This window comes from Rhipicephalus microplus, chromosome 6 (genome assembly GCF_043290135.1).
Source record: "Rhipicephalus microplus isolate Deutch F79 chromosome 6, USDA_Rmic, whole genome shotgun sequence".
NCBI lineage: Eukaryota > Metazoa > Arthropoda > Arachnida > Ixodida > Ixodidae > Rhipicephalus > Rhipicephalus microplus.
The window spans coordinates 9,165,887-9,192,944 of record NC_134705.1 but is presented as its reverse complement, the minus strand read 5'-3'; the positions used below and the strand labels follow the sequence as shown (position 1 = coordinate 9,192,944).

Sequence of the window (27,058 nt, the reverse complement as noted above, 5' to 3'; positions counted from 1 at the left end):
TCTCAGTGAAGTAAACACCTGTTGGCCGCATCTCTACCTGATGAGCATCCGGCGACGCCGACTCTGGCGGGAGGGTAAATGCCGTGTACATAGCAGCATTTAGTGGCGAGATAGTGACGACAACGAAGAACGCGGATTTGCTCGAGAGGTGCAAAGCAGGCGAGTGAAAAGACGACAATCTTAGCGGCGTTCTCTGAGAGCATCTCTACAAGTTCCACTGTCCGTGTTTTTAAATAAACCCCCTGTAATTTATAACTCGCGACAATATACTAAAATACGGTGCTTGAAATCCCCTGAAACTGCCTAACTGTCTATGCACACAAAACAGATTGACAACGTAATGCAAAACACGCTTAAAAATACTGCGAGAAACATGATGACGACAAAACGACCGGCCATCCCAATTTTTCGCTGTACATGTTTAAAATGGTCATGTTCATCCAAACAAGGTGCTTATGATAACAAGCCGAAAAAACCTAAAGGTAGGGCCTTGGGGCATTTCATAAGTAGACTTGTCGCATTTTTTTTCTGTGGAGGGCTCAACACCCACAAGTGAGGAACAAAACTCCTGTACAATAAAGAATGTTGGCCGCTATCAGTTACAGAAAAAACTAATGCAGCTAATCTTCTCTGACACATCGGTACATTTACAGAGGTGACGAAGCTTCTGTCATTTGCGGCAGTAACCCCAACAGGACCAGTGCAAAAATTGGCACTACTTGGCTAGGCCAATGTCCACACATGCCTGCCCGACTCCCTCTAGCCATCCTGGCTGAATCTGACAGAAGATTTCGTGACTGGTGGCTAGTCGAAAAAACACTGAACCACTCACAGTGCACAGCATGAAGTTCCTCTGGAGTGGTCTCCTTCGTCTTCCGTGATGATAGAGCAGCACAGTGTACTGGTAAGGCACTCCTTGCAACGGCTTTCAATGCCACACAGTGACTTTCCTTTTCAGGTCAAAGAGAGCTTGGAAAGCTAGGGGAGTGCTCGCTCTTAACTGGGGACTGTTGCCGCTCCTCGTTTTCTGCTTAAGATCAACCTGCGCAAAGTTGTAGACGGGGCCTTTAGAGTTGTATATAGTGATAAAAACATTTTTGCAGAACACGCATTTCCTCGTGGCACATTGAGGGATTCCTTCTAAACTTTAAGGCCTCGTGTATGAAAACATTTACAGTCGATCCGAAGATGCACTTGGCTTTAAAGGAGCAAGTTTGTTATGTACAGTATATAATAAAGTCATTCAGCTTAACCAGAACTACAGTTGCACAGGGAAACAATATTAGCTGGACGCTGTGGGCAGCTTTCAAGGCATAGCTTAAGCTGACACTCATCGTGCAAATATACTAAATATTATGAAAAGATTGCAGTACTCAAAGGTAGGGCACAAATGGGAAAAGCTCGCAAGATATGTCTGTTAAAGCACACAAGCCTGTCGTTCTACTCATGAGCAACACACGAAATTCAACATCAGTACCAACCTGCTCAGCTAGAAATTGTCATTAGGATTTCTTCATTAATGAGACTGACAAGTGGCCAGAATGTGTGGCTGGAAGTGGAAATGAAAATCCGTGAATTGGACTGCATTTTTTGCAACTTGAGTAGCATCTCCTTTAAAAACTGCATTTAGATTGCCTAGAAATCAGTATGCCATGCAGCCTGTATGTTTACTTCAAATAGACTGATGCTTCAAAGTGCAAAAAGATTAGTGGTCAAAGTTACAGTATGAATCCATATTACCTGTGCCAACATTATTCGGTGCTGCTTACGCAGGGAATCAACCCTCAAAAAACAGCGCTACCATCGTGGCAAACTGTGGGAAATACGTGCATTTCCCATGCGCGTGAAAGGCATGCTTTCGCAGCAAACTGCAGTGCACAAACTTATAAAGCTGTCATGCTGACCTCCCACTGTGTGCAGCCCGTCTTGTGTGACACTTCATAGCAGTCAGAGATGCACATCATATGGCTTTATTGTATATGTGGCCACAAGTAACTCTGGTTGCAAAGTTGCATGGCACAGCCTAAACAGACGTCACCAACCGCTCCAATCTGAACTTGCATTTGCTACTTGCCCATTACCATTACAGCCACAAATAAACAGTTGAATCAGCTATAGAGATGTGCCAGCTTATGCTAAGGACAAAGTATGAAGGGTGTCTTGTTCATTATTTAAATCACTCTATTGTTCAAGAACACTTGCTGTAAAACACAAATACATTGCTCACAAAGCATCAATACCCAAATATAAAGAAAAAAGAGGTGTCACTTTAAAAATTACAGGCCACACAGTGGAAGATAAATATCTGATATACTTGGGATGTAAGGCACGCACAAGAGGTGCTGCCATATTATTGTCTTGCCTGTGTTGCAACCTGCTTGCTTTACTCACCCAACACATCTGCAAAAATGCCATGAAAACGCCAAGCAGCTGATGCAGCAGGATTGAACACATGTCCAGGGATTCCACCATTCCAATTGACTAAGCAGCCCTGCAGCCTCCACAGTATTGCAAAAATTTCTTAAGACAAATAGAGTTTTATGCAACGTTTTTAGTTTGCACATATACACTGGGACGCGTAACCAGTCTATAAGAAGCTAGCATGATATTCTGCTGGGTAGCAATACGAATGCCAATATGAAGTAAGCCTCCCAGCCTGCCGCTTCTTTCTGTCCGTTCATCAAAATTAATCGATCCATAATTAATGTTGCCCCTAATGTGAAGTGCTACTGGCAGTGCGGTGAGGAATTGGAATGTATTTCTAAGACATTCCAATGAGTGCCAAGTAAGCATGCAATAGCCTTTTGTAAGCTGTTCAAGAAAATAGCATGAAGTTTTGCTAAAACCCAATTTTCATAAACACCATTCATTTCGATATTTAAAGTTGAGAGCATTATGGGAAAGAACGCGGATTCGAGTTTAATCAATGATTACTTGTAATGCACTGATATGAATGCAACTAACTGAATAAGAAAAGATAATTTTTTGCTTGAGCATTTCATGTTATTAACACAATTGCAATTGCCAGCTGCATCTTGTCCGAAACAGCGGCAATCTGGGCTAGCTTCTATGGATGAGCGCTAGTGAACAGTGCAAAGTAACAACTAGAGACACCAGTAAGAACAATATGGGAGAAGCACAGACTGCCAACAGTATAACTCATTGCACAAAGGTTCATCTGAACATCAGTCAGACAACTCGTGTAAATGAAGGTCCAGTTGGAAATGAACAAGTTACGAAATCAACAAGGCCTGCTTTTTCTAACTAAACCCTCATTCAAATGAGGTTTGCAGCAAGAGGCCTTTACCAGGGTACGTCACAGCATAATGTCACTGGTGCACGTGAAACGTGTGGCTGGCAAAACACTACGCCTGGTGGCTCAGCGCGGTACAGTCGTGTGGTGTTTGGGGCAAGTTTTTTTTTTCTTTTTCAAAGCTTAAGCTTCACGTTGCAATGGCGACATTATCTATAGTATGTGTCAGAAAACCTCTAGCTGGGTGGTAAACTGTGTGATAGAATATTTGCCATGCTGGCTGTTTGCCACGCTGTCTGCCACGCTAGCGATGCCGCTGTTCCTCGCACATGCTTCCACGTCTGAACACACGTGGCAGCCTTCGCGAGAAACAGTGGCATCGTCTTCAAAAATGTGCGCTGTTGATTGTGGCATGCAGTGTGCATTGAAAGGCATTGACAATATTGATTCACCAACTGAGAATATTGTGCATGGTGTGTAGTGTGAATAAGAATGCGCTTCCTCTGCAAAAACCTTAGCACTCGTGGCAGCGACCAGTTGTTGAAAAAACATGATTCGACATTTTAGTCAAGGTAATTATGCCCTTGACACGATCATCTGTGAGTGGGCACATCTTGATGTTTGAGCTTTGTGCAGAAAAAATTCCATGGTCACTGGACTGGAAGATACCATTTGCTGAAGCTTTATGTATGCATCTCCCAGACGAGTACGCAAGCCCAATAAAGGTATAACTCGTTTTATCGAAGGCCTCATATATCTGCATGCAATTAGCAGAGATTCTTGTTTCCCATATACTAAGTACCTTTACCGCTCAATATTCTTGAAGGGACAATGCACACTACAAGTTTGTGTGTTAGGTTTTAAGGGAGCAATGTAAATATGCAAATAAGTTGTAGGTATGATCATGTGACGTAGCAAAATGTGACGTAGATACAATCACAAAACATGCCCACACAATAATAGATACGATTGCATATCGTACATAAATGAGCCAACATATAGCGTATAAACAGGAAATTAGTATGTATTTTTTAAATAAATCTGCTATCCGTCAGCACGCATGGCTTAGCAAGTTAACGCACCAAGTTGTAACTGCACAAAAGATTACGCATATACTTAGGCTACAGATTTAGAATCGTATACATCTTAGTGGGCTATTAGAAACGTCACCAACAACTTCCTTTGCAACCAGCCCTTTCACCGAGGGAGGGAACGGCTGTCGTGGTGCACAAAGTGACGTCACACTGTTTGCAAACTTATCGAGAGGTTTCTTACTTAGGCAACATTTTGATTGATTGATTTGTCGGGTTTAACGTCTCAAAACCACCATATGATTATGAGAGACGCCGTAGTGGGGGGCTCCGGAAATTTAGACCGCCTGGGGTTCTTTGACGTGCACCCAAATCTGAGCACACGGGCCTACAACATTTCCGCCTCCATCGGAAATTAGGCAACATTTTGCACAATACACTTTTTAGATTACAGACTGTACATCGTCCTACATTGATCATACCGATGTCTTTTGTTCTTACTTTGTGCTCCGAATTACTAGGCATTTAGTCACCAAGATCTTTAAAAGCTAATTTCAGTGTTCTCTCTCATATTGCTAACAGCTGTGTCGTTGCATAAATTGGGCAAAAAAGCACAACAGAAAGGCTGTCACAATAGATACACCAACATAGGTATTCTCCTGCAAACAAAAGTTGGCACTGGTCCTGTCATTATCAGTCTTCTTTCTCTTTTTGCCTTGTTTGTGCTGAAACAGCCAAACATCTGATGAGTTAGATGAGAAATATTAACGCATCAAAACTATAGGTGCTTGCATCAGCAACTACACAACAGCGTCATAACCGCACCCCTGCCACACAGCAGCGAAACATATTTTGAACATGCTGGCAGCACATCAGTGCGGCTGATGTGCTGCCAAAGCAACTCTGGCAGATTACGAAATCTCACATTGTGCATGCAAGTTTTCTTCAAAGTCAGGCGTACAATGTAGGTGCTGGCCGGTACATTATTAGTTACAAGCAAAGGTTTCTTGCAGGTACACATACAGATTGCACGAACACCTCTCTCTCTACACTGGGCACATACATTACAACGTTTAACAAGCACAAGCCACTGTTTAGGGGCAGTATAATGCTCCACCGTGAACGTATGCTTATTATACCCACTTAGGCGGTTGGCTAGATGAATCAAGCCAAGTTACAAATTGTATCACTCACGAGCGTGAACAAAATGCTGCTTTGCATCAAATGGCGCTGCAGGCTTCGTTTCTTCAACAACGTAGCAAGCGCCGTGTGCGTCCTCCTCACTACATTGCACATATAGAAAAAATCAATCACCATACACATACATGTTGCCGCAGTTGTCACGAATTAGCTTCAGTAAGGCCGCGCCGATGTGCCATGGCTCCGCTGGCGTTAGCGTTGTCAAAGCGAATCGGTAACCGCACTCGCAAAGGCGCGTAAAGCTGCCGTTTCACGACGCCTCGTTCGAGTGCGGCAACACACACTTGTACTGAGTGGCATACTTAGTCTACATAATAAAGTGTCCCCTTTACCTTTAGTTTCTTTCACACTGTCCCGAGTGAAGTGGCCATAGGCGTCAGCCGTCACCTCGGAGTCCTTCGCGCGCCCACACGATCCGCCGATTTCTCGGACGACTCGCACTTGATTCGCACTCGAAAAACCGCGGAAATAGCGCGCAATTTTCGCACATCTCACGAACGAGGAACGGTGCTTCCTTGCGTAAATTTAATACTTCGTGCTCTCGTTTGTAGCAGCACGAACACACGAGAGACGCACGGAAACGGGATGCTCACGGAAACAAAGAACACAAACAACGTGTGGCTTCAGCTGTTGATGGATTTGACTTGAATAAAACATTTGTTGCTTCAATAAACTAAAAACAATGTATGTTATCTGGCAAAATGACTTTAAAAGTGATAAACGGTTAATAATGAAACAAGTGGCGAATCATGAATATTTTCGCAGGATTTTGTTTTTTTTTTTTTCCTAGCAGACGACAGCCTCCTACTGCTTCTACGACAGACGTAGTGTGGTTTTACGTTCGGTGCGTGTCGCCAACGCAAAGCTCTATAGTAGTCGCATCATAGTTATCAATGCTCAATTAATCATAGGATGACTGCAAAGCAGCATGATTTTGACATAGTGCAGTACGCGATCTTTCAAGGTATGGCATTTCTTTGCTCTGAAGCAAATCGAAGAAAGCCGGCTGGCACAATCAGCCGATGTCACCGCTACGCGAGGTATGGTCATGCGCATTAGCGTCGTGCATCACGCTCGGTTTTTCATCGAGCGAGAGAGTTACTAAGTGGAACACAGCAAGATGCAGGGAATAATGACGTATGCCTCGCCGCGGTGGTTTAGTGGCTAAGGTACTCGGCTGCTGACCCGCAGGTCACGGGTTCGAATCCCGGCTGCGGCGGCTGCATTTCCGATGGAGGCGGAAATGTTTCAGGCCCATCTTCTCAGATTTGGGTGCAGGTTAAAGAACCCCTGGTGGTCGTAATTTCCGGAGCCCTCCGCTACGGCGTGTATCTTAATTATATGGTAGTTTTGGGACGTTAAACCCCACATATCAAACAATCGGATTAATGGCGTATCACTTTTTTCCTGTGGCGGCCGACTCAGTTGCAAGAGAGCCCCGAGAAACAATCTTCAACTGCTCGAGCTTGTGTGCCGCGGTGGTCTAGTGGCTAAGGTACTCGGCTGCTGACCCGCAGGTCGCGGGTTCGAATCCCGGCTGCGGCGGCTGCATTTCCGATGGAGGCGGAAATGTCGAGGCCCGTGTGCTCAGATTTGGGTGCACGTTAAAGAACCCCAGGTGGTCAAAATTTCCGGAGCCCTCCACTACGGCGTCTCTCATAATCATATGGTGGTTTTGGGACGTTAAACACCACAAATCAATCAATCAATCGAGCTTGTGTGGGGGCGTAAACATACTTGTTTTCATCCGCGAGGAAGCAGCAATCTATAGTTGAAAGACATGCGAAAAGCATGCGACGTAGATACAATCACAAAACATGTGCACACAATAATAGATACGATCGCATATCGTACATAAATAAGCCAACACATAGCGTATAAACAGGAAATTAGTATGTATTTCTTAAATAAATCTGCTATCCTTTTGCGCGCATGGCTTGGCAAGTTAACGCACCAAGTACACGCACGCAAGCACGGCTTAGTGGCGCAGGTTCAAATTCCGCTGCGTCTCAGTACGTTTTAATTTTTTTTCAATTTTTCTATGTACTGCTATCTTTTCTGATGCGTTAGGTACTAAAACAAAATAAAATTAATATTGCGTACGTGTATGTATGTGGGACTGTGTTTTTTGCACAACAGCTATTAGTATTTTTTATATTTTATAACATTTTTTTTATTTATTTCATGATATAACAAAATAAGGACTAAGGGGAACATTGGGTCTGCTTGATTGTGAAGGTACACGAGAAGTGAGAAATTTCTAACCAAAAATTTATCTGAGAAAGAACTGAGCATTTCACAGCCGGACGAGCTTCTTCGTCAGGAGCCCTAGGTATAAGCAAGACTTGCTATGACTCATTGAAAGCTGTGGCAGTTGAGGGAAGGCAATATCGCCGAGAAGCAGTTCTAAGATATATCTTGGTTGACGTTTTTTCATTCCTCCAAAATAAGAGCTGCACAATTGTGATCGAGCCAAACCAAGAATCGGGGGCACGAATTCAAGAGACATAAAATGAACAACGCTCATTGTTTGAAAATTACCCTTAATAAAAGGAAGAATTATGGCGCACTACGTAACATCAGTCACAGTAGGAATTCTCGGTATGCATAGAGGTAGTTTACAATGACCAATTTTGCACACAGAGACATTGGTTAAATTTCTTTGCAGCACAGTTGAAGCATCCTTTGCGAACTGAAGCGCGAAGAGAAGCTCATGCGTCCTCACTTTATTGCGCTCTACATTGCTTGTATGTGTCCGTGCAACAATGATATATTTTAAAGCATTTCTTTCATCTCTAATCTTCTTATTCAATAAAGCAGGCCTATAAGTTGTGTCTTATATAGCACTACCATTGAAGCGTAATCTGCACAGCGGGCTTATACAATGCTTTTGAAAATCTGAAAACGACACAGCTCTATAGACGACCATCCATGCATCAATGATAAGCACCATTATGTGTCCGTACATATCAGTTGTGCTCTCATACTCAATTCTTTTTCTGACCACTCCCTCTACCCCTGCCTATGCTGTAGGGCTGCAAATCATCAATCTGGTTGACCTACCTGCCTTTCTTTTGTCTTCTTCGTCTCTTTTTTTTTGGTTTCATTTTATTTGCCTGTGTAATTCACAGAGGCATTATTCATGTGCATGAAGATTCACTGCCTATCCTAAAATAGAGCAGAGAGACAACTTTTCTTCGTGCATCTGTATTTTAAATTTGCCCTTTTGATAACTTGCATGAAAGCTAATAACCAAGTCACTCGACATGTGTGCGGCCGCACCACAAGATGCCAGGTGTGCATCTGCTACTTCGCGTTCTAGAAAACCTGAATAGACCAGAAACGTTCATTTTGCTGGTTTTTTTTTTGTAACGCCACGCACGCCGTGTTGTTTGTGGTTATTTTATCGGCTGTGTGTGTACTGGTTAAGTGGGTCGTCTTGGCTCATTGTGACCATTTATTCTGCGATATAAAATTTCTATGCGTATATATTTAGCGAATTTGCATATTTTAAGAGGAATAACTCAAGGAAGTCAGCGCCCATCCTGTCGACATGTTTTTTTTTTCGTTTATGTGTCTTCATTTTGGCTTGGGACTAATTATTTCTGTATATTTTCACTTTTAACACTCAACGTTTTCCTTCTTCAATTTTTACGGCCATTTATTTCTGAATTGTCGACATTGATATTGTGTACAATCACGACTTTTTCTGGCTGTGGTGTAGCACCACCACGGATCGAATAGTATTCGTAGTTCAGACTGCTATTTGAATCTAGTGACATAAACATCTCCAGTCTTATTAGTCTGCTCGCTCTTCTTATTCTTCCATATTTCCGTAAGAAAGTTTTCATATAGTCCGTATAACTTCCCCAAGGAATTTTCCGTATTCTGAGTAAAGCTTTCCATGTTTCCACATCTTTTCATATTTCCCGGAAGTAATTTTTCGTATATACTACATGAATCCCGTATCTTTTCATATCTTCCATAAGATTTTTTCCGTCTGTTGAGATAATTTCCGCATCCTTCCAAATTTTCCTTAAAAAGTTTTCGGCATATGCCCTACAACTTCCGTATGCTTTCATACAAATCCATATCTTTTTCATGTAGTTCATAAGGAAATAGTACAGAGTCCATATTTTGTCCGTAGGAATTCATAAAAAACGTTTCAGTAGGGTATAAATATATATATATATATATGTATATATATATATAAGGGAAAGAAGTATATGCCTAAGGACTCGTTTTTCCGTGTTTTGACACAATATTAATGAGATCTAACAGAGAGTAATGCCAAGGAATGTACACGGGAAGTTATTAGAACCAATGGAATGTAAATGAGAAGAAAGAAAAGTTGGTGGAAAAATAACCAGCCGTGAGCAGGTTATTCCTGCTCACGGCTGGTTAATTTTTCACCTACTTTTCTTTCTTACTTACATTCCATTGCCCCGAATAACTTGCCCTATACGTTCCTTGGCATTACTGTCTGTTAGATCTCTCAATATATATATATATATATATATATATATATATATATATATATATATATATATATATATATATATATATATATACTTTCACTCTTGCAGAACAGCTTTCCGGCTGGCTATTCTGTTATTTAGTTGCTTCAATTTACGCACGATATTGCTTCTTCCCAGAACAACGGAACACAGGTAGGTAGGTAATAAGCTTTCTGAAGATCTAACGAGGAATTATTCGCCCGGGTTAGGCCTCCAGCAGCTGTAATCCGCGCAGCATCGTGTGATGTTGCGATGTCCTCGGCGATAGCCCTGGCTCACTTAATTAACAGCCCAAATTCGGTCCACTGCATGTGATTGATGTCTTATTTATTGACTAATCGAAGGTTCTTGACACAGTTTACCATGCTTAAGTATTAGCTTTTTCAAAAACACTTTTGGCGACAAAAAGGTGGTTGATTTGTTAGCAGATTAATTTTGGTCGTGCTCCGAATTCCTTATGTTTATCTACGCGAACTCATCTGACGTACATGTCACATCAGGACGGTTCCTCAAGGTTCGGTGCTAGCTTGGACCACTTTTTGTTATTATTTAAACAAATGACAGAGAACAAATTACTGGTGACACTCAAATTAAACTTGAACTTACAATTCATCCAAATGACTGCGTTATCTGTAGAACCTTCTCCAATACTCAAAAATCAGGATGCGCTTGAGAGTGTTTTTGTCACTTTGTAAATATAGCGAAACATAGCGATTTTTAAGAAGATTGCAGTCGCGTTGTTTTCAAATAAGAAACGGCCCCTTCATTTTACAAATACTAATGGTGGTGTAAGTCTAGTAGGTATCATGTTTTTAAATACATTGGCGTAAAAGTACCGTTCACAGCAAATTGAAAATGGTGCACGCATTTCGAAACACTCTGCAACAAAACTTTGGTGTCACCGACCTACGTTAAGCCACTCGACAAAAGTACGCGGCTGCAGCTAGCGCATCCGGCTCCAATTTGCGTTGATTGTTTGATCACCTCACCATAATAAAAAAGTCATTATGTTAGAATCTGTTTTTCAAAATGACAATACTGCCTATATTTTGTCGATATGAGCAGTGTTTATAGCCTACTTCGCATGCGCGTGTTTTATTCCTTAGGGCCTCTCGAACATTGGTTCACTTCCAGCAATGAAATCATCATGCATAAATAAGAAAGTTCACACTGTTGCGAGTGTTCTAGCAGCCATAACCTTCCTTGAATCTTCTGCACACGTGATTTGAGCCTTTAAATATTATTCCCATTCAGTGAATCCTGAATTATTTTTGTGTTCTTTTGCTTTGTTTTGTTTTTTTTCCTGCACGACAAGCATTTTTTCAAATAAGCGTGATGGGATCTGATAGACTCGGTGCTGAGTGAAGGAGAAAAAATCGCGTAAGCATGAATCCTTTAAAACTGCATTTTCTGAAGGTGCTCAATTAACACTTGCATTTGCACCCGCTATGTCTCGAAAAACTAACACAGCAGCATTTTATAAATAACGAACATTAGGACACGCTGCTTTCACACTAACTGCTAGGCCCTTTCGCTGTTTTGATTTTTTTTATAACTCGAAGAATAAGTTTCCAACCCCATCAACTCTTGAACCTGAGTCAGCTTTCGACGAATTTTGCTACCTCTGCAGCACTGCCTTTGGGCAGGACCCTTGTCTCGGCGTAGCACGCGAGGTAGTCGGTAGCTAGGACGATCCAATCGTTCCCGGAATTTGATGTCTGGAAAGGCCCTAGTAAGTCCACGGCGACTTGATGAAGGGACTGGTGAGGTGGCTCCATAAAGCTGGAGAAGTCCGGCTGGCAAAGCCAGTGGGGTCGTTTGTTGCTGACAATCGTGGCATATCCTGACGTAGTGAGTGACGTCGGCGGCAAGTCATGGCCACTTCCTGTATTCTTGCGAGCGTACAAGAAACACTGAAGTGTCCAGTCGTCGGGCTGTCGTGTAGAGCCTGAAGTACTTCTAGTCTTACTGCTGAAGGAACCACGAGAAGGTGGTGGAGTTCTTTAAGAGAACTCAGTTTCGTAACAAGAATGACTCCAGCCCTCTCTTGAAAACATGGGTAACAGTCGTGCTGCTTCCCTCGAGATATTCTACAAAGCTTCTGAGTTTCGGGTCAGCTCACTGTTGCTCGGCGAAGGCATCGGCAGTAATCATTCCTAAGAAGCTGTCCTCACCCAGGTCGTCAGGCGTTAGTGGTTCGACGGGGGATCGAGTCAAGCAGCTGGAGTAAGAGTTTTTTTTTTCTTCTAGACTTGTAAACGAATGTCACGTCAAATTCTAGAAGTCTGAGGCTCCACCGTGAGAGGTGACCCGAAGGGTCGTTCAAGTTAGCTAGCCCACAGAAGACGTGGCAGTTGCTCAAAACTTTCAAAGGGCTGCCGTGACGTAGGAGCGAAACTTTGATGCTGCCCAAACGATGCCGAAGCACTCTGTTCCTGTTGTGGAGTAGTTAGCTTCGGCCTTGGATAGTAACCGGCTAGCATGAAGACGGTGCCGGACCTTCGCTGTTTGCGTCGGTGTGTACTCCTGTTTCGGCGTGATCGCCGAAACGGGTAAGCAGCGCTGGTGTCTGGAGGCGTCAATTAGGTTTCTGAAATTCTTCCTCTTATGCCACTTCCCACGTGATTTCGACGTTGCTTTTCGTTAGGTGAGTTCGTGGCTGGGCGACCTGTGAAAAACGTTTGACAAAACGTCTGTATTAGGCGCACAATCCGTCGAATTGGCGTACAGCCTTGTTGCCATAGGGCTGCGGGGAATCAGCGATGGTGGCTGTTTTTCGTGGGTCGCGACAGACTCCACACTTGCTATTCACGTTTCCCAGGAACAACAGCTCCTTATACACCAAGCCGCACTTCTCTGGCTTCAGAGTTAGTTCACAGGTGTGGATAACTTGAAGTACCGCTTCAAGGTGCCAGAGATGCTCATAGATGCTCGAGAAAAACAAGACATTATCCAAGTACTCGAGGCAAGTCTGCCATTCCAATCAAGCCAGCTCGGTGTCCATAATGCGCTTGAACGTAGCAGGCGCTCAGCATAGACCAAATGGCATGACCTTAAACTCGAAAAGGCCGTCTGTTGTGAAAAAGGCCATCTTCTTCCTATCTCTCTTGTCAACATTCATTTTTCAATAGTCTATATTGTGGTTTAACGAAGAAAAGCACTTCGCGCTGCAGAGTTGGTCCAGGCCACAGTCTATACCTTGAAGAGGGCACACTTCCTTCGTGGTAATTTTGTTCGAGTGGCGGTAATTGACGCAAAAACATAGGGTCCCGTCCTTCTCTACTAATACCATGGGTGACGCCCAGGGACTCTTGGACGGCTGAATCATGTCGTCACGTAGCGTTTTGTCGACTTCTTTTTTCACGGCGTCACATTCGCGCTTCGAGAGGCGGAATGGGCTTTGTCAAAGCGGTTGGGCACTTTCTTCTGCTATGATGCGATGTTTTCCGCGACTGAGCTTTGTCGGATTCTCCATGATGACGAGAAGCAGTGCTTGAATCGCAAGAGCACGGACTTGAGCTGGTCTTGCTTGTACTTTGAAAGTTTCAGGTCGACGTCAAAATCTGGGTCGGGACCTCAATTCGTCGAAGCAGCGCCGGCAGAATAGAAAAAAAGGCGATGGAACTGCTGGCCTCCGCGAATCCGTCGATATAGGCGGCCGTCGTACCACAGTTGAGGTGCCTGTATTCCTGATTGAAGTCTGTCAGAACCATCTTAGCTTTGCCGTCACGCAGCTCAGCTATGCCTCTTGCGACGCAAATCTGACGGCATAGAAGGTGCTGATAACTCTCGACGATGCCTTCAAGGTTTTCGGCTTTTTCTGTGCCGAAGGAAATGAAGACGTTGAGAAAAGGTTCCAAGGTGACCGTCGCCTTTAGCACATTCAATGTGTGATTCCTTGGTGTTGTTGGGGTCCATGGCGTGTTTTCTGAGGTAAACGTTATTGACTCAGACCTCAGGTCGATGACAGTGCCGTGTTGACTTAGAAAAGTCTATTCCAAGTGTCCAATTCCTGGCGCAATTTCGTAAGTTTACAAAGCTCGCAGGATAAGTATGGTTATTGATGAAGACTATTACTGTGAAGACTCCAGTCGGCGTTATTAGGTGACCTCCAGCAGTCCGGATTTCGAGTCCTTGCCATGCAGTCCTGAATTTTTTCAACATCGTCGCGAAAGACCCACTGAAAACCAAATAGTCGGCTCCAGTATTGACGAGAACAGTGACGAGGTGGCCATTGAATATTACGTCGAGGTCGGTGGTTCGTAGTCATGCGTTGCGGTTGGGTCACGGAATTGCATTATGGCTACGTCTATTTGCTCCTCTGTTTTCACGTTGCGTCGTGACGTCTTCATGTTGCGAAGGTTCGACGCCAAGACCGTTTTTGTCTCGCAGCGGGTGCTTCCAATTTCGTTGTGTGTCGTCGTCGTCGTCGGTGGCGGAGGATCTTTGGTAGTTTGTCATACAGAAACTGCCCATCTTACTTTTCCGAATAAGAGCTAAAAAATCGGCCCAGAGCAGAGCCGCTGTAGTGCCTTAGGTGCGGTAAGGCGTAGTGGCCTGGCGACGGCGAACGGTAAAGCTGTAGGGGTGTCGACTGCGCTCCCGCGAAGTAGTCGGCGATGTCATGCGGTTGTTCACCACATTTTGGACACGGTGCCTTCATGTCGAAGCCACGTAGAGCCATCTGTCGGTAGTGGCAGCGCCGGTAAATGTTCCCGGCTTTGCTGCGATGGTAGATAGCGGGCGGTTGTGAGGTGCACGCCAAACATCGTTTTTCCTCAGTGGCCTGCGCTGTCCCGCTGGCGAACGGCAGAACATCGGTGGTGGTGGTGGCGGTGGGGTCATCTGGCGACGGAAGTGTGATGGGGTGGCGTCTTGGTGTGAGCGTGGAGGAGGACCTGACGGCGTAATGCAGCAGCATAGCTCAATACTCTCAGCTGTGGCTTTGGAGACTGAAAACACCAAGCGATTACTGTATCTCCTGGTGTACGATGTCCTCGATGGTGTCCACAAGAGGTTGCGCTGCAGGAAGTAATTCTCGCCGCTCTTTTTGCATGATCGCTCAGATCGTCTCACACAAGTCCGCGGTTCCTAGCGCTTGAATGTCAGCGTATCTTGAGGACGAGAAGCTAGGAATATATTGCCGTGTCTGCATCTCGAGCGTATGCTCTTTTCTAGATGCTTCTGAAATGATTCAGCGACCACTTTAGCGGGTTCCCGATCAGCCCGGTGAAGATTTGTTGCTTGCCTACTCGCATGAGCAGACCAACCTTCTTCTCTTCGGGCATGTCGGGGTCAGCGTGGCGGAAGAATTTAAACACATTTTCCGTAAATAGCGCCGCATTTTCATTTATCATCTGCTTACTGGTTTTGAGGAGAGCTACAGCCTTCTCCTTGCAGACAACACTTGAGAAAGTGGTAATAAACCTGGCGCGAAAGACATCCCACTTTGTGAGGCTTCGCTCTTGATTCTCGAACCAGGTCCGAGCAGCATCTTTTAAGGTGAAATACGCATTCTGGAGCTTGTCATCTTCGGTTCAGTCAATGAAGACGGCGACGCGCTCAAACCTTTCAATCAAGCTTTCCAGGTCTTCCAGTGGCGAAGCACGGAACGTTGGGGGCTTTTTCGGTTGCTGGAGCTGGAGTGGTGAACGTGGCGCAAGCGCTGTCACTGTCACCGTGGTCGATGTCAACGTCTTCGTCTTCCGAGTCTTGTCGGATAATAGCCTGTACTCCAGCGGCAGACCTTTTTGCTTGCGGCTAACTCGCTGCTCGTGGCTAGTGTCGATACCTTCTTCACGACGTGCGCTGGGTTGACGGCTTGACGGGGGAGCCCAGCACATGGAATAAGCAGCACTTCCACCAGATGTCACGGGGTCATGACGTGGACGAAAGGAGCAGACTGCAGGTTAAACAATAAACTATTTGGACCAAACTCGTGTTCACGTAAAAGGAATGTCAAACTACAGCAAGACGCTTGTTTTTATAGCGGTGAGCAGAACTTCAGCCATCGATCAACTTACAAGCGGTGACGTGTGTCGGCTTTTTACGCGTGTCGTCGAATATTTTAGCGTTATCGCAAGCGACCAGGTATATTTCAGAATAATCTGCTATGTTAGCAAAGTAGGCGCAACCTTAACAAAATGCTCTGCTGCAGTTCCGGAGCTTCTCGAACACTGCAGATGTGGTTTGCGCTGATAATTACTAACATTGTAACACGATGATGACAAAACTTGAGGAAAGAACGGGGCATTATTGTCAAATCTTATCATTGAGTTTTGTTATCGCCCCATCACACTGTTAGTAATTATCATCGCAAACCGCGCCAGCAGTCTTCAAGAAGCTTCAGGACTGTGGTACATTACTTTAAGGCAACATGCACTACGCGAACGGTATAGAATATTCTGGAACCTACGTGGCCGCTAGCGATAACGCTGGAATATTCGACCCCACATGTAAAATTACAGACTCGTTTCCCCGCTTGTGAGTTGATAGACAGCCGAGGTTCTGTTTACCGCTATAAGAGCAAGTGTGTATTACTTTATATTCACCGGCCACAAGTTCGGTCAAATCCACCTTATTAAACCCAACCTGCAGTTTGCTCCCTTCGTCGTCGTAATGACCGCATAAAAATAATAAGTCCGTCAATTTGTAGCGTGGGTAATGGCCGTGGATATATATTCTTTTCATGTCAACTAACGCCAACAAGAACACGCGAGAGTTCAAAAGCACATCACTTTATTTATTAGAAACTTCATAACATAACCACGAACGAAAAGAAATGGGAGCTCCTGTTGCAATCAAAACTATCATTTGCCATACCTCAAGATACCCTGGCCCAGTCATAGCTTCGTTATATAATCAAGTGAACGACATGCGTATTTAGTCTTTGGAGAGACAATAAAACATAATGGGATGCACGCAATCAGCAGCACGAGTTGCAGCGTAGTTACCTCGAAAACTGTTTGGGCCTTGCCTGTAGCAACGCAGGGCACAAGTGCACAAGTGCACAAGCATCTTTCGAAGAGGCTCGCTGCACATGAGCGGTTGCCTTTTTCAACCTCGGCTTTGCTAGACAGGCTCTTCAAGTTGAATTAAACCATTGCGGCTCGCCAAAAAGGCTCGATGCTTACGCATAGAGCCCTGCTAGTTCCATTGCTTTGCGAGTAAAATTCTTCATGCCGATAAATGATGTGGCCCCCGCCCTTTCGCCTTTGACGAAGCACCAGGATACGACACCACAGTGAAGAAATTTCAGCACAGCGGCAAGCTAAAGTACCGCATTCACCCTTTTAGAAAGAGTCATTTTCGTTGTTTTTTACCAGTGTTCTAAGCTTAAGGAGCGTTTTCTGGAGTGGTGAATTGTCATTCCTTATTCTCACTGTCTATAAGTCTTCGTTCAGGATCGTTTGCGAAGGAAAGCACCTTCCATCCATTCCTAGAATTGTTCAAGCACTTTGGCACGCAGCATGGAGTCAACTTGCGGGACTCGCGACGATGAGAACGCGTGACACGGCGGCAGGCGCCAACGCACGTTTAAAGTAGGCGCGTTGTGGCCCGAAACATTGCGGACGCGCACGCCGAGGTGGTGTCGACCCTTTAAAAATCGCCGCCAATGAAACGGTGGTGCGCGCATCGAGGTACTCTATGCAGCCACCCTGTGCGGTGTTCGTAATGAGAGGAGACTGTACATATGTACAAAATCACAGTGGCTAGAAAAGAGAATTGTGTTGAGCAGCAAGCGGGGCCATCGCAGTTGGACACGTTCTTCCTCATTTTTGTTTTTTATTCTGGTGACACTTTCTCACACCAATGCTTCTGTGTGCACTCTCAAGGCGTGAAAATAAATTCATTGCTTCGTCCCGAGATGCAATACAGGCGTTACAAAGGACGAAGCTCTGTGCAGTGGTGGAGAGCGATCCCGCGAGCTGACAAGCTGCTTCAAGAAAACTTGGCTGTGTGCAAGCTGCACCTCGACAAGAGGTACATCTTCCGGCACTTCGAGCTCACTGTGAACAGTGAAATGATTCACGTTAAAAGGGGTAGACCCATAGTCATGCTTACCGTTCCGGAGGAAGGGTGGGCAAAGGTTCGTTGCAGTGCGCCCTCTCCCTATTAATTCAGTGTATGAGTCAGATTTTGCGCCTCCCCCCTTTTAAATGGCTTAAAGTGTGCCGCACCGCATAGTCAATGTATAGAGCAGACACAGCACCCCCCTCAAAAGTTACCAGGGTGGGGGCGCCAGCCCCGTTTGGCCCCTCGTACGGACGCCTATGGGTAGGCCTTTCGGAGGAGCTCTTCGCATTTGTAGGCGCCCTTGAAATCCCTTTTTAAATGTGATTTTGCTACAGCGAGCTTTGAAAGAACCTGTTTTTTGATTGAGAAAAAATACAAAAACAAACAAAGATGTAACATTAGGCTGCGTACAACATGGTCCGAGCCTGCCCAATCGAGTGAACAAGTTTTTTTTTCTGCTCACCCATTTGCGTCTTTATACTGAGGCACTCCTCATGAAGCGAGCATCTTTCCGTGAAAAGAGGAAGTACCTGTAGCTCAGACGCGCCACCTAGGCTCTCAGTCAAAGGGAAACAATGTTCTCTGGGGCGCTTTTGAACTATAAAACTTTTTTTCTTGGGTATAAAAAAAGACGCGCGACCAAATCTAGGAATGCATTGTTGTAAACAGATAGTAAGTCACTACTCAAAAATGCGATGTATGACCAGTGTGCAAAAAATAAAAGGTTTTCATTCAGATACCACTCGTGACTCTCGTCTCTGAAATGATGGTACGCCGCCCAAGATGTTGCAAGCAATGGCTCACAACTTAGTTCATCGTTGTACTGTTCTACCATTTCACGGCGATATGTGTCGTTAAGCGCTCACTTTCGGCACCCTGTCCATATTCCAGTTCAGTCGCGCACCAGCATAGTCATCCTGTAATTCCAGAAGCTTATTACCATATTTTCGTGGACGCCATTTGAGGCCATGCACAAGCAACAAAATATATTTTAAATGTTTTGCATTGCCCGCGCGCGTGGTTCATTTCCGTCTCTGAGCAGTGCATCGCCAGCTTTGGTGACGTCGATGGATGGATTGATGTGGTTGTACCCTTTAGAATGGGCGGGCGCTAAGGCCACCAAGTCGTAATACTTAGTGAACCAAAAACTAGATTTATTTTTTTCCTTTTAAATAGTGAGCTTGAAGACTCGTACTTTGCAGTGAAGGGTTTAATTTTCACTCGAGCTTTGACTTTCGCCATCAATCAGATAACCTCTTTCTAGTTAATTGTACCCACTTAATATCTATTTTGCCCTCCCTGTCCGTAAATCCAAAAGCTTTGCAAAAACAGCGCCATGAGCCTGAACTATAGGGTGAAGCCCTTTACAGAACAATATCAAGTATTTGGCAGAGTTTCCTCTTCCTCTCCACGTGTACTGCATACTGTGTCTACCCCTTCATAATTGGCAAGATATGTCCTGGTTCGCAATACTCCCTTCCTGGCCTCAAACAGTAGAGAACTACCCCGAGTAGTATAGTAGATCATTTCCTTGGCAATTTTCTGCTTAAAAGTTCGATGGATCTCTAGTGCGGAGTTCTTATTCACGCCAATTCTCCACATGTCAGTCCCCGTTTTTTTCACTTTCTTCTTAACTGATAGTTCTTTTTGGTTTGGCTACCTGCTGTTTTCTAAGTATTTACCAGTCAATGTTCTGGTTCGCCTCCTCTATTTCGTATCGACATTGCTGATACCTTGCTAGCCCGACGCTCCTCCCCCATTTCTCTCAATCCCTTCTCAAGTTTTATCTTGCTGCTAGCTTCACTGCCCTCAAATGAGGTCCATCCCATGGCACCTTGTACTCCCTGATTTGGTGTATTCCCGTCAGCTCCTGAAGCAAGCCTACCTATTCCACGTTGCTTAATTTCTAATCTTGCTTGAACTTCTGATCTCATGCACAAGACTGCATTGCCGATTGTCAGACCAAGGACCATGACCCCTTTTCATATTCGTCTCACAACATCATACATACTGTATTTCTTAAGTGCCCTGTTTTTCATGCCCGCTGCATTCCTGTTAACTTTAGTCGTCACGTATATTTCGTGTTCACTTAGGTACTTGGCCCCATTGCTTATCCACACGCCCATATATTTGTATTTATATGTTATCTCTAGCGTGATCTGTATTTTAAGCTCGTTACCTTTATTATCATTAAAATTTGTGACTGCTGGTTTTTCCTTACTGAATCTTAGATCTAAACTGTCTCCCTTACTACAACAGATTTCCATCAATCTCTGCAAATATTCCTTGATGTCGGCCATTATGACTACATCATCTGCGTACATCAATGCTGGTAGCGCCTGGTCAATGAGTTTTCCTTGTTTGACGAATGGAGGTTGAAGCCCAGTCCACTTCCCTCTAATTTTGCTTCAAATCTTTGTAGGTACATCATGAATAACAAGGGTGACAGAGGACACCCCTGCATAAGCCCCCGTTTTACTTCTGCAGGCTTGGAGACCTCCTCCTTCCACTTTATAACTGCCTTGTTACCTTTATAGATATCCTTTAAAAGATTAGTGACTCCATCTTCCATACCTAGTGTGTCCAGTATTCTCCACAAGTCCTCTTGAACCACGCTATCATACGCTCCCTTGATGTCCTAAAATGCTAGCCACAGAGCCTGTTGTTCCTTTTCTGCTATTTCGATGCGCTGCGTCAGTGAGAACAGATTGTCTTCCAACCTCCTGTGTTTCCAAAACCTATTCTGCAGTTCCCCAAGCATCCCCTCATCCTCTATCAATGTCTGCAGTCTTTCCTTTATAATCTGCATCACCAGCCTGTGACCACTGATGTCACTGTTATGGAATGGTAGTTGTTTATGTCAACTTTGTACCTCTTTCTTTTATAGATCATGCTCATCCTGCTAAGTTTCCATGTATCGGGGACTTCACCATCGATTATTATATTGCTCACTGCCTTTCTCAAAGCTTGCTCAGACTTCGCACCTAATGTCTTTATCAGTTTAATTAGAATGCCATCTGGGCCTGTTGATGTACAACTGTTGTTGTACTACTAGGAACCCTCTTCTTAGCCCTCTCCCGCTCTCGTTGTGAAAATGAAGCCATTGCGCCGCTTGATATATATTTGTATATTGTGGTACATAAAGCACTTCTTTGTTGCAAGTTTTCTGTCACCGTTCTTATATATTCAATACCTTCGTTTCCTTCTAGCCTAGCACCTTGAGCTGTACTTGCAAACCTCTTCTCCTGCTCGTATCATTTACTAAGGAGTTTAGATGGTTCCAACATTTCGCAACTGCCTTTCTGTCTTTTTCATGTACGTTTACCAGCCACTGAACTCCCTTTCTCCCGATCTTTTCATTGATCAGAAAAGATGCATTCCTTCTACAGCTGAGAAAAGTTTCCCTTTTTCTTTCAACACCGTCTGTCGGTTCACTCCGCTTCTTAGCATGTCTGTGTTCCCTAGAGGCTTCCTGACGTTTTGCTATAGCTCTCTTCCTCATTCCACCAACTCTTGCGTTTGTGTCTTCTTTTACAGAGAGACTTATCACGTGCTCTAGCTCAAACAGTCTTATTAGATTCGTTTATGTACACTGTTTTATTATCCTGGCACACGTTGGATGGATGCATGGATGGATGGATGGATGGATGGATGGATGGATGGATGGATGGATGGATGGATGGATGGATGGATGGATGGATGGATGGATGGATGGATGGATGGATGGACGGATGGACGGATGAATGGATGGACGGACGGACGGACGGACGGATGTATGAATAGATGGATGGATGGATGGATGGATGGATGGATGGATGGATGGATGGATGGATGGATGGATGGATGGATGGATGGATGGATGGATGGATGTGGCTGTACCCTTTAGATCAGGTGGCGGCTAACGCCATCTAGCCGTAATAATTAGTGAACTAACCATTATATTTATCTTTTTTTTTCCTTTAAATAGTGAGTTATAGGATTCGTACTTTGCAGTGAAAGGTTTAATGTTCACTCGTGCCTTGACTTTAGCCACCAATCAGATAACCTCCTTCTAGTAAAGTCTACCCGCTTAAAGTCTATTTTTCCCTCCCTGTACCTAAACCCCAGTGCTTTGAAAAACTCTGCGCCATCATCCTGAACTATAGGGTGGAGCCCTTTAAAGAACATTATCAAGTGTTCCGCAGCTTCTTCTTCCTCTCCACACGCACTGCATACTGAGTCTACCCCTTCGTATTTGACCCGATATGTCTTGGTTCGCAATACTCCCGTCCTTGTCTCAAACAGTAGAGAACTACCCTGACTATTATCATAGATCCTTTCCTTGGCAATTTCCTGCTTAAAAGTTCGATAGATCTCTAGTGCGGACTTCCTAATCATGGCGATTCTCCACAAGTCAGACTCTGTTTCCTTCACTTTCTTCTTGACTGATAGTTCTTTTTGGTTTGGCCACCTGCTGTTTTCTAAGTATTTACCAGTCAATTTCCTGGTTCACTTCCTCCATTTTGTATCGACATTCTTCATGTACAAGAACCTGAAAACCTTCCTAGCCCAACGCTCCTCCCCAATTTCTCTCAATGGCTTCTTTACTTTTATCTTGCTGCTAGCTTCCCTGCCTTCAAATGATGTCTATACCATATCGCCTTGTACTCCCTGATTTGGTGTATTCCCGTGAGCTCCTAAAGCAAGCCTACCTATTCCACGTCGCTTAATTTCTAATCTTGCTTGAACTTCTGATCTCATGCACAAGACCGCATTGCAGAACTTCAGCCCAGGAACCATGACCGCTTTCCATATTTCTCTCACAACACCATACCTACTGTAATTCCACAGTGTCCTATTTTTTGTCACTGCTGCATTTCTGTTACCTTTAGTCTTCACATATATTTCGTGTTCCCTTAGGTACTCCGTCCCATTGCTTAGCCATACGCCCAGAAATTTGTATTTATCTGTTATCTGTAGCCTGACCTTCTGTATTCTAAGCTCACTACCTTCGTTATCATTGAAAATCATGACTGCTGATTTTTCCTTACTGAATCTCAAATCTAACCTATCTCCCTCATTACCGCAGATGTCCATCAATCTCTGCAAATCTTCCTGGTTGTCGGCCATTAGCACTACATCATCTGCGAACATTAATGCTGGTAGTGCCTGATCAATGAGTTTTCCTTGTTTGACTAAAGAGAGGTTGAAGCCCAGTCCACTTCCCTCTAATTTGGCCTCTAATCCTTGTAGGTACATCATGAATAATAAGGGTGACAGGGGACACCCCTGCCTAAGCCCCCGTTTTACCTCTGCAGGCTTGGATACCTGTTTTTTTTTTCACTTTCTAACTACCTTGTTACATTCTAGATATCCTTTAAAAGATTAGGGACTACATGTTCCGCGCCTAGTGTGTCCAGCATTCCCCACAATTCCTCTTGAACCACGCTATCGTACGCTCCCTTGATATCCGAAAATGCTACTAGCCACAGGGCCTGTGTTCCTTTTCTGTAATTTCAATGCACTGCGTCAGTCAGAGCAGATTGTCTTCCAACCTCCTGTGTTTCCGAAACCCATTCTGCAGTTCCCCCAGCACCCCCTCAATCTCTATTCATGCCTGCAGTCTTTCCTTTATAATCAGCATTGCCAGCCTGTAGACCACTGATGTCACTGTTATAGGACGGTAGTTGTTTATGTCAGCTTTGTCCCCATTTCCTTTATAGATCATGCTCATCCTGGTAAGTTTCCATTTATCGGGAACTTCACCATCGATTATTTGTTTGCTCACTGCCTCTCTGAAAGCCTGCTTAGACTTCGGACCTAATGTCGTTACCACCATAATTGGAATACCCTTTGGGCCTGATGATGTACTTCTAGGAACCCTTTTCTCTAACGTGCAAACATGTGCAAGAGCCACCAGGCGGTTTCTTCTAAGGCGTTACGCTCGAGCCGGTGCGTTCATCACACTTCTCTATTCTAAACACCGTAACAGTGCGGTAAACTGTTATAACACACGATCACGGGGCCGCAGCCAACGTGGCAGAAACTGGTAGCGAGATATTTAAACGTGGTGTACGCGCGTAAAAGCGCGAATGCGGCGCGAGTCTTATTTAGTCTGCTACTTTCCGCTCCTGCGCTTGCCGAGTGCTTTCGTTTTTTCGCGGAGCGAGTCATTCTGCCGTGGGTCTACCGGCGCTTCGTCACATAGCAAGGAGGCGCATGAAAGGTCCAGCTTGCTTTTTGTGTGGTACCTTGTCAGTTTTGAAACTATGCGATAAACAACCACATCAGTAGAATTTCGATTAAGGGCGATATACAATGAAAAGCCATGCGATTATACTTAGAAGCGTGTTAAAACACTTATTATTAATAATAGATGTTGCAATTCGGCATCGCAGACCACTGGTACGATTATGAGCGATGCAGGGGAAGGCTCCAAAAATTTCAACCAACTGGCATTGCAATCAAAGTAAAGGCCCTCGATTATTCCCGCCTTTATCAATAATGCAGCTGCCGAGGCCGGTATTTCATCCCGTCACCTCCGGCCAGCTGTCGAGTACCATAACCTATATACCACTACGTCGAGTTAAGAAAACAGCTGAGGATGAAATCTCTTCGTAGGATCAATACGGCGTGATCCCCATGTTCTGGCTCTGGCTTCATACATCTTTTCAAATATTAGTGTTAACGCTCTTATTCGTGTGAGTTTTTGAATATAGAAGCAATATCTGAAGAAGCTCCATATTTCGAACTGCGATAACATGCACTTTTATGAAAAGTATGGTGCTTTATATGTGCGCGCATGAGAAATGAAGTGCATAAAACGCGAAAGAGAAAACTTATTTTTGTAGTTTTGTGACAGAAGATGGGGCAGGCCAAATATATGGCCTCTGATTGTTAGAAGAATAAAGAGCTTCGTTCGGTATCGGGTGATGTCACTTTCAGCGTCGAGTACGGCCTTCATCTTTTCAGGCGAAGAAATTGATAGAGCTACCATGAAGGATCAATTGAGTTTAAGCCGCTCCCACTCTTCGTTTACGGAACCTCAATGGTCATCCTTAAATTTTACGCGCAGAGCTTGGCAAGAGATGGATGATTTTATTCTATTCCACGCAATTTCGCTTAGGTTTAGGTCAAGTGACTGGGGGGAAGTGGGCGCATAAGCACCTTCACTGTCTTCAGTTGCGTGTTTACTACGGCAGCGACCGCACGCTCACTGTATTCTTTAGTAATAAAGTCTACCATGAGAAGCCTTTTATGCTCAGGTGCCTTGGTCATGCCACATATATCATCTGGCACCACCAAAAATTTGTTCAGCGAAAGATTAGGCCAGCAGCTGTGGAGTTCTGTGAAAGCTATAACGAAGGCCATTACTTGTGTAACATATATAGTGTCCATACTCACAGAAATGTTAGTCGGAAGCCTAAATTTGCATAACGCTCAAACCAGCCTGCTGTCTTTGATAACACACAAGGAAATTGGTGCTTCTAGCAACGAGCACAGCCAGATTTTTGCAGCCACTGAAACATAGCACGGCATTAGCGCGCCGAGCGCTAGGGCAGGAAGGTTGCAGACAACGCAGGGCACGAACCACTTTCGCGAGTTGGTGCGCATGCTCCACGTTTCCGAATCTCGCCAGCAGTTCGCGTACCACGGACCACCGGCGGTGCGCTCACGTGTTCTTCTTAACGGTGGACCTTACCGTATAGAAACTCACTACGACTTCCACAGATCCCCTTACTACCAGCAACTACCCGATATCAGTAAAGGAACCCATCATCGCTTCCAACGAGCGCAGCCACCTTTCCTCACCACCGTTCAAGTGATGTCATGAAGCTTCTAGCGATCATATGAGACGGAGAAACTCGCAATGGCTGCCGTGGTGGCTGTTGCTTGTTTTCGACAAAATAAAGGTATTTTTGCGTTGATTTATGCAAAGTTTCGCTTTGAATTTCGAGTTTACCGCTCTAAAGTACTTATCATGACAGCATTACCACGTTTTGTTTTTAAGTGTTACAGTGTTCTTCTAAGCCTAATAAAATGCTCTGCTCTCCTATTGTTTTCATTCAGTGAAAGTTGTAATATATATACTGGGCTTGCCTACAAAAGTTTCTATCTCGCCACCATTGCTCTCGGCGAGACTCGGCACTCCATAAACTTACTGATGCTGTTTCTTTCAGACACTACACAATACGCTCACTACGTGTTCAAGGCCTTGGACAAAGATAGGGCTGGAGCGATTAACTTCAAGGTAAAGATGATTTCTATTTCCATCTATCACTTCATTTTTAGTACGTGTACGTGTTAGCAGAGTCTTTTAATACCGTTCTGGTCACGAAACTTCTCCGTCACTCTATGGGAGAGCTTGATATGGTGCCAAGAGCAGCCGCTATGCGGCGCAAGCTGGGATAGGGGGGCCACCGCTCCGTGGCACCCGGCCATTGCCAGGCGGAACGCATTGGCAGCGGCGGCAGCTCGAAGGCGTTGTGTAAAGGCAGCTCGCGGTATTCCTTCAAACAAAGTTTCTGCATCAGCATCACGAGAACTTCAAGGGCAAGTTCTCCGCGTTCAAGGTCGACGGCATGAGAACTCGAAGGAGCAATGCCTAATACGTGCTGTGTGACAGGCTGCAGCACTGGATACAGGAGAAACAAGAAAAATGCGTCACTCTTCTTTTTCCCCAGTAGCGCCGAACTTCGGGAGAAATGTATATTACATTTCTTCACGCGAGAAAAAAAACTAAGCCTCGCGGGCCACTGTGCGTGGTTCATGCCCGGCAAGTGGGGGGCGGAAGCCCTAGTGTTAAGCTTAATGGTTGTGTATGTTCTCGGGCTGCAGCGTGCACTGCTTCGTTTCCCGCCATCCCTTGATGCCCCAGGATCCAGGTGACGGAGGACAGAAAGCAGGACGGGAGGGGAAAGAAAGCAGAAAACTTGACTAGGTCCCACCCCCCTCCCCTTACAAGGCACTGATTGTGTAACATTACTGAACACAGCCATAATAGTTTCTAGTGCTTCTCTTCTCCAAGGTGTTGTTCTCTGTGTATTTTGTGTAAACAAAAC

General features: G+C 44.7%; 2 protein-coding genes across 13 annotated transcripts in view; one reads left to right on the top strand and one right to left on the bottom strand.

Moving 5' to 3' along the window:
* The window catches only part of LOC119167749 (uncharacterized), a 197,231-nt gene extending 187,540 nt beyond the window's left edge, over positions 1-9,691 (bottom strand). The window contains exons 1-3 of one of the 8 annotated variants that reach the window (XR_012884084.1): positions 2,392-9,681; positions 1,482-1,549; positions 833-1,042 (exon numbers count right to left, since the gene is read on the bottom strand). Coding sequence is in view for 1 of the 8 variants with exons in the window: in XM_075865797.1 (XP_075721912.1) it covers positions 833-844 (12 nt within the window). In the remaining 7 variants the exon portion in view is untranslated. Of the gene's footprint in view, positions 1-832 lie in introns of all 8 variants that reach the window. The other 7 variants (XR_012884083.1, XR_012884082.1, XR_012884085.1 and 4 more) reach the window with 7 other exon arrangements.
* Positions 1-27,058, top strand: part of LOC119168738 (Kv channel-interacting protein 4) — an 850,622-nt gene that overhangs the window by 670,494 nt on the left and 153,070 nt on the right. For all 5 annotated transcript variants that reach the window (XM_075865793.1, XM_075865791.1, XM_075865792.1 and 2 more), the window contains one exon: positions 26,177-26,247. In XM_075865793.1, the coding sequence (XP_075721908.1) occupies positions 26,177-26,247 (71 nt within the window). The remainder of the gene's footprint in view (positions 1-26,176; positions 26,248-27,058) is intronic.